Source organism: Gekko japonicus, unplaced genomic scaffold, assembly GCF_001447785.1.
Source record: "Gekko japonicus isolate JY-2015 unplaced genomic scaffold, Gekko_japonicus_V1.1 scaffold2575, whole genome shotgun sequence".
Taxonomy (NCBI): domain Eukaryota; kingdom Metazoa; phylum Chordata; class Lepidosauria; order Squamata; family Gekkonidae; genus Gekko; species Gekko japonicus.
Window position 1 is genome coordinate 200,732 of NW_015173754.1, and position 10,051 is coordinate 210,782.

Consider the following 10,051-nt stretch of genomic DNA (forward strand, 5'->3'; position numbering starts at 1 on the left):
GTTATGTGCACGGACTCTAATCTGGGAGAACCAGGTTTGATTCCCCACTCCTCCACTTGCACCTGCTGGATGACCTTGGGCAAACCATAGTTCTCTCAGAGCTGTTCTCTCAAGGGCAGTCCTCAAAAGAGCTCTCTCAGCCCCACCTACTCCACAGGGCATCTGTTGTGGGGAGGGGAAGGGAAAGGAGATTGTAAGCCGCTCTGAGACACCTCTGGGTAGTGAAGGGCGGAGTATAAATCCAATCTCCCTCCTCCTCCTTCTCCTCCTCCTCTTCTTCTTCTTCTTTCTTCTTCTTTCTTCTCCTCCTCCTCCAATCAGATCTTCAGTGGCCAATCAGAAGCCCTGCTGGGCAGGAGCCCCATCTGGCCCCACCCACTTCCTCAAAACACAAGGGGGGCACCATGAAAGGGGTGGGTGGGCACCCAGGTGGGTGGGCACCTGACAATGTTCCCTCTAAGCTGTGGAGTCTTGTGAGCAAAAATTCTACTTTGTGAGCTACTGGCCTTAAAGTTGTGAGCGAGCGATTTGGCTGCTGCATAAATGAGTTCGCTCTGGAGCCCCATCCTTCCTGAGCAAAGCCAAAAATGTGTGAGCCAGAGGCTATAAAACTGTGAGCTAGCTCACATTAACTCAGCTTAGAGGGAACACTGCCCACAGGCGCCATGCTGGTGACCCCTGAGCTGGAAGGCTGCCCGATTGCCCAGCTGTGCCATCACGGGGCAGCTTCCAGAGAAGGCTCCGGTGGGGGAGGGTCTTCGTCTCTTGCCTTCTCCCGAGTGGTGCGTGTGACATTCAAGTCAGGGAGAGCTGTCGTGATGTGTTGCTTTGAAGCACGGAAGGATTTCTTCTAGGTTCGGGCACATGATGCCCCTCGCCATGCCCAGAGGGAAAGGGACCAGGCGCTGCCGCCCACTGCATCGAGGGTCGTGTGTCTTTCCTCTCCCTAGCTGGACGAGTACGAGGTGCCCACCGACCGGGACCTGGGCCCGCTTCTGCTGATCCGTCTCCACAAGGAGCCCTACCTCTTCTTCCCCGAGGACAGCTGGTACTGCAGCTTCGTCCAGCTGACCACCCCACAAGGAGAGACTTACCGCTTCCCCTGCTACCAGTGGATCGAGGGGCACCGGACCCTGGAGCTGAGGGAAGGCACGGGTGAGAGGCCGGCGGCAGCCCTGCGCGGTGTGTGGTGGTTAAGAGCGGGCAGACTCCTATCTGGAGAGAACCGGGTGTGATACCCCACTCCTCCGCCACATGCAGCTGCCGGGTGACTTTGAGCAAGTCACAGTTCTCTCAGAGCTGCTCTCTCAAGGGCAGTCCTCGAAAGAGCTCTCTCAGCCCCACCTCCCTCACAGGGTGTCTGTTGTGGGGAGGGGAAGGGAAAGGAGTTTGTAAGCCGCTCTGAGACTCTGAGTGAAGGACGGGGTATAAATCCAGTCTCCTCCTCCTCCTACTTCTCACCATGAAGAAGAGATGGGATGTATTCCCCGCCCTTCACTACCTAAAGGAAAGTCAGAGCGGCTTACGATCTCCTTTCCCTTCCCCTCCCCACACCACCCACCCTGTGTGAGGTAGGTGGGGCTGAGAGAGCTCTGACAGAAGCGGCTCTTTTTCAAGAACACCTCTCGTCAGAACTGTGGCTTGCCCAAGGTCATCCAGCAGCTGCAAGTGGAGGAGTGGGGAATCAAACCCGGTTCTCCCAGATTAGAGTCCGCGCACTTAACCACGACACCAAACTGGCTCTGTTTGTTTTTATTTTTTTAAATCTCTCTTTTTTCCCAGCTCTGGTGGAGATTGGCTGGTGGGTGGGTGGCTACTATGATGAGCCTTTTGCATGCAAACTAAATAAAAAAGAAAAGAAAGGCATCCTGCTCTTCTTGCTTCTTCTTTTCCAGGGAAACTGGCTTCTGAGGATGCAGAAAGCCCGTTGCTTCTGCGTCACCGAGCAGAGGAGCTGAAGGCACGGCAGGACTGCTACAGGTGAGGCCTGCCCCTTGACTCATTTATAGCCAGCCGTCTTTCCCTGGCTCCACTCCCAGTCATTGTCTCCTGAGATGCAGGGGTCATTTCCTGCGGGAGCGCACAGGAGCTCTCGGCAGTAAGGAGCCCAGGGGGCGGGCACATTCAACAAGTCCCACCCCCTGCTCCCAGCAGCCCTCAGTCGGGCCACGAGGAGCAAGAAGCAGCCAGGTAAGTTGCAGAGCGCCCTCCCCCCGCCCGCCTTCAGGTACAAGCTCTCCCTCCTCTGTGAGGGCAGATCTGTGCGTTCCCCCTCCCCCATAGCTAGCAATCCGAAACAGTTCAGTGGCACCTTTAAGACCGAGTTTTATTCAGGTACAAGCTCTCCCTCCTCTGCGAGGACAGATCTGCACGTTCCCCCCCCCCAATAGCGAATGAGTTATGCTAATGAGCTCCTGCACCTTCTTTTTCTACGATATGACCCCTGCTAAGACGTATTTGCAAAGCCTTGGCTGAATCTGAGAACAAGCGTCATCAGAAAGGGCTTCCAACTGCAGTTGGCTCACAAAGAATCCTGGGTTGCCAGCCTCCAGGTGGGGCCTGGAGATCTCAACTCATTTCTAGGCGACAGAGATCACTTCCCCTGGGAGAAAATGGCTGCTTTGGAGGGTGGACCTCTGTGGCATGATACCCTGCCGAAGTCCCGCCCCTCCCCAACAACCCCCTCAGGCTCCACCCACCCCCAAATCTCCAGGAATCTCCCAACCCAGACTTGGCCATGCTGCAAAAATCCCATTTTATATCCCCCCCCCCATTTCCATCAAGGGGTTGGAAACCCAGACTGGCGGGCCTTGTAGGATTGCTCTGATTCTCTTGTGTCTTAAATTTTGGTCTGTAAGCTGTGTATGTGTGAACTGTCAAGTGGCTTCCGGCTTCTGCAACCCCATCAATGAATGCATGACCTCACTGCCACAGGAAGTGGTGGCAGCTACAAGCACGGACGGCTTATAGAGGGGATTGGATAAACATCTGGAGCAGAGGCCCATCAGGCAGGGATGCTCTGTCTTCTTGGTGCTTGGGGGGGGGCACAGTGGGAGGGCTTCTGGAGTTCTGGCCCTGCTGGTGGACCTCCTGATGGCACCTGGGTTTTGGGCACTGTGTGACACAGAGCGTTGGACTGGATGGGCCACTGGCCTGATCCAACATTGGCTTCTCTTATGTTCTTATGTCTGGGGCAGTGATGCTCTGTCTTCTTAGTGCTTGGGGGGCAATACTGGGGGGCTCTTCTGGAGTTCTGGCCCTGCTGGTGGACCTCCTGATGGCACCTGGGTTTTGGCCACTGTGTGACACAGAGCGTTGGACTGGATGGGCCATTGGCCTGATCCAACATTGGCTTCTCTTATGTTCTTATGTCAGGGGCAGTGATGCTCTGTCTTCTTGGTGCTTGGGGGGCCACAGTGGGAGGGCTTCTGGAGTTCTGGCCTCACTGGTGGACCTCCTGATGACACCTGGGTTTTGGCCACTGTGGCTTTTCTTATGTTGTTCTGTCTGGGGCAGGGATGCTCTGTCTTCTTGGTGCTTGGGGGCCACAGTGGGACGGCTTCTGGAGTTCTGGCCCCGCTGGTGGACCTCCTGATGGCACCTGGGTTCTGGCCACAGAGCATTGGACTGGATGGGTCATTGGCCTGACCCAACATGGCTTCTCTTACGCTCTTATAAATCCCTTATCATTGAAAGCCTCGCTCAGGTCTTGCAAACTGGGGGCCATGGCTTCCTTTACTGGACCAGTTCCTCTCACCCCGGGTCTTCCTCTTTTTCTGCTACCTTCAGCGTTTCTGAACAACATTGTCTTTTGCAGTCCAGTCGCACCTTAGAGACCAATGAGATTTCCAGGGTAGGAGCTTTTGAGGATCAAAGCTCCCTTCATCAGATACGGTTGTGTACCAAGGATGAGTCAACCCTAAACTAGCCCTGGGGTCGGGTTGAGCTTGCGTCCACAAAACAATAGTCGGCTAGGATCCTAGAATGGACCAATAGAGAAACAATGTGATGTAAATAGCCTATCGTTGGGAGTGGGGAGTGTTTGGGGGTGTGGTTTATTTGCATGCTTAAAAACCAGGCTTCTGCCTGGGATTTTGTCTTCCTTCTCCTTGCTGAAATCACTTAATAAAGTAGAGCTGATCACTGAACTAGGGGTCTGTTCATCCATGGAGCCCACTATTTAACAGATACCCCCCAAAACCCAAAACTCTCTCTGGTCTCCCAGGTGCCCCTGGACTCAAATCTAGCTTTTCTACTGCAAACCAACACTGCTATGAGAGAAAGAAGGAAGGCGAGGAAGCAATATTTTGAGTAGTAAACAAAGGGTTTGAGGGCCTGGAGACATTTGGATGGCTGAAGGCGGTGGGGCCAAAATCACGAACAGGGATTGGCCAGACAGGAAAGCAGAGAGATGAGCAGGGGTCATTTCATAGAAAAAGAGGTGCAGGAGCTCATTAGCATAACTCATTAGCATAACTTATTTGCATATGCCACACCCCCTGACATCACCGGAAGTGTATCAGAAGGCAACACCCACTGCTCAGGCTCCACTGGACTGTTTTGGATTGCTAGCTATTGGGGGGGGGGAATCTCTGCCCTCACAGAGGAGGGAGAGCTTGTACCTGAATAAAACTTGGTCTTAAAGGTGCCACTGGACTGTTTTGGATTGCTAGCTATGGGTGGGGGGAACGCAGATCTGTGCAGGCAGGCAGGCAGGAAGAAAGGAAGGGCCTGGGAAGGCGGGCCAGGGGGGGCTCTGCAACTTACCTGGCTGCTTCTTGCTCCTCATGGCCCAACTGAGGGCTGCTGGGAGCAGGGGGCGGGGCTTGTTGCTCCTGTGCGCTCCTGCAGGAAATGACCCCTAGAGATGAGGGATTCAGATGGGGAATGGGTCTCAGGAGGAACGGGATGCCTGCAAAGGACCCAGCAGGGCCATCAGATCCGTGGGGGAAGTAAATTAGTTTGCAGCAGATGTGCAACCATAGAAGAGGACGTTTCTGTGGTCAAGGCAAAAGGTGGCCAGGCCCTGAGGCCGAGTTGTCTCCGAGGGTAGGGGCGGCCATACGTCTGCAATCTTTGGAAAGGCCGAAGTGGGAAGCTTTGGGAGCTTTCAGGAACTCAGCAGGTGAAAGGTTTGGGATTTTGTAACCCTTTTGAAAACCTGCCAACGGAGGTCCACTTTCCGGGCATGGGGATAGGTGATTAGTTTTCTAAAATGCCGCGTTTGGTCCCGTGTGCGTTTGTAGCCCAGAAGGATACTTCCCCAGGCACAGGTTTACACACACACACACACACAGAAATCTCTTGCAGCGAGAATTCAGATTTAAAGTACATTTGTTTGGGGGCTTTTTGTGTGTGTGTGTGAAAGTCAAACTCTACTTTTTCAATCAGTTGGGCCGAATTTGCTCCGGGAATGCCGCAGTGCCTGGCCGTGGAGAGCCTCGAAGAGATGGACACTAACATGAAGTTTTCCTTCACCAAGCTCAGCACCTTCCTGCTGCGTTCAAAGCTCACGTGAGTCCTGAAGAGATGTCTTTGAGGCGGGGGGGCAGGGAGGGGGCGCACCTAAGGGCTTTTGCCTCCTCCAGACGAGGCCCGGAGATCTCCCAGAATTACAGCTGATCGCTGGGCTACAGAGATCAGTTCCCCTGGAGGACATGGCTGCTTGACATGTTGAGGACGATTGGACGCCTGTCGGGGATCGATTGAGGATAGGACGCCTGGCACTCCCACATACTCCCCCCATCCCTTGTAACCCCTTCCCCCTAGGAGGCTCGGGGAGCTGTGTTTCTTTTCCCTGCCATCTTAGAATGCAGGGCTATTTTTGGGCAGGAACGCACAGGAACGGAGTTCCGGCTGGTTCCCGAGTTGGCCACGCCCAGCAGGAACTGATTAGCATAATAGGCCACGCCCAACAGCAGAAACTCATTAGGATTGGCTACATTAGGGGTGTGTGGCCTAACATGCAAAGGAGTTCCTGCTACAAAAAAAGCCCTGGGTTTTGACAATAAACAATGTAAACAGAATAAGAAGCCAAAGGTGGGTGTGGCTGGAGGACCACACTTCTGGTAACATGGGGGTGTGGCCTAATATGCTAATGAGTTTCTGCTGTTGGGTGTGGCTTATTATGCTAATGAGTTCCTGCTGGGCTTTTTCTACCAAAAAAGCCCTGTTAGAATGTATATTGTTTTCTTTCTTTTTTCTTTTTTCATTTTTTAAAATGTTTGTTAAGAGGAAGTATAACATACCAAGACATATAATAACTGCAAAACAGTATACAAATGTCCTGAGAATCCACCATTACAAACCAACCAGTTAGTCATCAATACAGATTTTTACAACATACATCAGCAGTCATAACAAACTAAGTTAGTACCTATACATAGATGCTATGTGAGCTATGAATCCCATAGAACTGAGTCAAGTCTAATAGATAACATCTTCAGGAGTCTGCTGCTCTGATTCACATATGTTTTTAGGTAATTTTTAATGTTGATTTTAAATCAATTTCTTTATTGTATTTGGCTCTGTTGTGAGCTGCCCTGGACCCTGCCTACAAGGAAGGTTGGCCTAGCGCCTCCCATTTAATAAATAAATAATTCAGCGGGTGGATTCTATGGCAATATAGAAGAAGAAGGGATTGGATTTATACCCCAGCCCTTCACTCGGAGTCTCAGAGCGGCTTACAAACTCCTTTCCCTTCCCCTCCCCACAACGGACGCCCTGTGAGGTGGGTGGGGCTGAGAGAGCTCTGACAGAAACTGCTCTTTCAAGAACAGCCCTGACAGAACTATGGCTTGCCCAAGGTCATCCAGCAGCTGCGAGTGGAGGAGTGGGGAATCAAACTCAAGTTCTCCCAGATTAGAGTCCGCGCACTTAACCACTACACCAATCTGGCTCTGTATACACCCTGTTCTCCCGGAATCCTGCCCTCCCTAGACTCCACCCCCAAATTTCCAGGAATTACCCAACCCTATCCAGGACTCCACAGCCAGGACCTCCTTGAGGGCCAGGGGTCATTTCCTGCAGGAGCGCACAGGAGTGGAGCTCCGGCAGTAAAGAGCCCAGGGGACCGGCACATGCAACAAGCCCCACCCCCTGCTCCCAGCAGCCCTCAGTCAGAGCAAGAAGCAGCCAGGTAAGTGGCAGAATCCCCCCTACCGCCCCCCCAGTCCAAAACAGTCCAGTGGCACCTTTAAGACCAAGTTTTATTCAGGTACAAGCTCTCCCTCCTCTGTGAGGGCAGATCTGCCCATCCCCCCCCCCAATAGCTAGCAATCCAAAACAGTCCAGTGGCGCCTGAGCGGTAGGTGTTGCCTTCTGACACACTTCCGGTGATGTCAGGGTGTGTGGCATATGCAAATAAATTATGCTAATGAGTGCTGCTAATGAGCTCCTGCGGAACGACCCCTGTCAAGGGCCATCGCAGCTTTCTATTGCTTCTTCTTTCCCCCTGTCAACAAACTGGGATGCTGATCTGGGGAGGGGGTGCGTGCTTCCATCTGCTCTCATCCCCATTCACAGTCTAAGGAGGCTGGAAGGATGGATGCAGAAGGCAAAACTGCCTTTGCCGTCACACACCAGATTGACAATGCGCAGGGCTATTTTGGGGCAGGAACGCACAGGAACGGAGTTCCGGCTGGCTCCCGAGCTGGCCACGCCCAGCAGGAACTAATTAGCATAATAGGCCACACCCAACAGCAGAAACTCATTGGGATTGGCTACATTAGGGGTGTGTGGCCTAACATGCAAAGGAGTCCCAGCTACAAAAAAAGCCCTGGGTTTTGACCACAAACAAGGTAAACAGAATTAGAAGGGAAAGGTGGGTGTGGCTGGATGTTAGAGTTTTTAAAGAAATTCAGCAGAGTTAAAAAACAGCTTAGCAATGCCAGAGTTCAATAATCAGACCCAGAGTCCATGTGTGTTTAAAAATATAAAAGTTTACTACAATTCTACCATAGGGAAGGGTAACTTGGGAGAAAATAACAGAGAGCTAATTCAGCTACATCCTCTCTAGACTAGAAGAACTGGAAAAAGATGGCCCTCCAACGTGCTTCTCCTCCAAGGCAAACAAAGACGGGAAGAGGGCTCATAAAATGCAAAGTTACCAACACTTCACTTCCAATCAAACTTTTAGAACAGGGATGCTTTTCGCGGGCTAACAGACTTGAGCTAACACTGGCTAACACAAAGACAGGTGATTTCCTGTAACAACAGAACAGACATTTAACCCCATGCATACACATTGAGTGTTTTCAACATGCAAATACCCAACACCCCTTCTCATGTTAAAACACGAAAGTCAGACAAATATAAACATTCGACCAGCCACCTTCCCAGCAAGCAGCTTTCGCCCTCCACTTCAGCAGTTTCCGGAACGTCTCCTTTGCAAACGCCCTTCAGTTGTGAACCGAAGTCCCCGCTTCGCAGATCTCTCAGCCGCTTCCCTATTTCTACTCCAGCAAGGTGGAGATGAAGCTGAAGGGCCTCTTGGGCTGCCAGCAGTCTTGGAAGAAGATGGAGGACATCCGCCGGGTTTTCTGGTTCAACAAAACGCACGTTTCAGGTGTGTAGCTCTTCAGCCAGGCATCGGGGGGGAATTGGTTTTGAAAGCTTGGCTCCAGACTTATGGCCGCCTGTAGGGCTTTCGCGGCAGAAGATGGACAGAGGCCACGCTCCCCGTCCTTCCCAACACTGGGTTGCCAGCTCTGGGCTGGAAAATACCTGGAGACTTTGGGGGTGGATCCAGGAGGGGGCGGGGTTTGGGGAGGGGAGGGGCCTCAGCATGGTCCAATGCCACAGACTCCACCCATTGTTACATATAACTCTAAAAGACGAGCATTCTAACATCCATAACGTCCATAACAATATATTGTTATATCCATTGTTATATATAACCCTAAAAGACGAGCATTCTAATAGAGGACCAACAATGGATGAGGACCCTCTTGAACAATGGATGAGGACCCTCTTGAGTATATTTCTCTGAATGATAGCATTCTATATTGAATGAATAATCGGAGAACACAAATTTTGTTTACCTGACTACGTTCAGAAGAAGTACAGTACGAAACGGAAGCATACTCCGGGGAATTTCGTCAACGTCTTCTTATGATTCTTGGAAAAGGACTCTTTGAACAATATTTATCTGCTTTGCTATACTGTGACATTTGTATGTGTTAATATATTTACACTTCGCAGTGCTCTGTGTGGCAGCTCCTTTGTGTTTTTTGCAATAGTTTCTCGTAGCTGTGACCTTCGCTTTTTGTTCTTTGACGTCCAAGATCTGACGAGTTCAGGGTAGCCTTTTCAAAGATGCGACTTTTCTAACCCCAGAATACGTTGCCGATCACTGGATGGATGACGCCTTCTTCGGCTACCAGTATCTGAATGGGGTCAACCCCTTGGTGATCCAGAAATGCACTGACCTCCCATCCAACTTCCCCGTCACCCAGGAGATGGTGGCCCCCTCGCTGGCCGAAGGCACATCCCTTCAGAAGGAGCTCCAGGTAACCCTTCTGAAATCTCTCCGTTGCATGACAACTGGCCTGTCCCAGTGCGGAGGGAGACGGCTGCCTGTCTGAAGCCAGAGGAGGTTTCTCTGTCTGAGGGGGGAAGGTTTGCATCTCGGAGCCGAATACGGATTTCTTTTCACCACCTGCTGTCCCAGAACCTCCACTAATTATTGCCTGTGGCTTAGTAGTAGAGCGTCTGCTTGGCATGCAGAAGGTCCCAGTTCCAATCCCTGGCATCTCTAGTTAAAAGAACTGGCAGTTGGCGATGGGCAGGGGTCATTTTCCTGCAGGAGTGCACAGGAGCGGAGCTCCGGCAGTAAAGAGCCCAGGGGGCGGGCACATGCAACAAGCCCCGCCCCCTGCTCCCAGCAGCCCTCAGTCAGAGCAAGAAGCAGCCAGGTAAGTTGCAGAGGCCCCCCCCCCGGTCCCCCTGGTCCAAAACAGTCCGGTGGCACCTTTAAGACCAAGTTTTATTCAGGTACAAGCTCTCCCTCCTCTGCGACGACAGATCTGCACGTTCCCCCCCCCAAAAGCTA

The 10,051-nt window shown here is 52.0% G+C and overlaps 1 protein-coding gene across 1 annotated transcript in view; it reads left to right on the forward strand.

The window, feature by feature from the left end:
• The window catches only part of LOC107120726 (hydroperoxide isomerase ALOXE3-like), a 27,729-nt gene that overhangs the window by 4,872 nt on the left and 12,806 nt on the right, over window positions 1–10,051 (forward strand). The window contains exons 2-6 of the mRNA XM_015423496.1: window positions 951–1,155; window positions 1,896–1,980; window positions 5,392–5,514; window positions 8,463–8,566; window positions 9,337–9,509. Coding sequence (XP_015278982.1) covers window positions 951–1,155; window positions 1,896–1,980; window positions 5,392–5,514; window positions 8,463–8,566; window positions 9,337–9,509 — 690 coding nt within the window. The remainder of the gene's footprint in view (window positions 1–950; window positions 1,156–1,895; window positions 1,981–5,391; window positions 5,515–8,462; window positions 8,567–9,336; window positions 9,510–10,051) is intronic.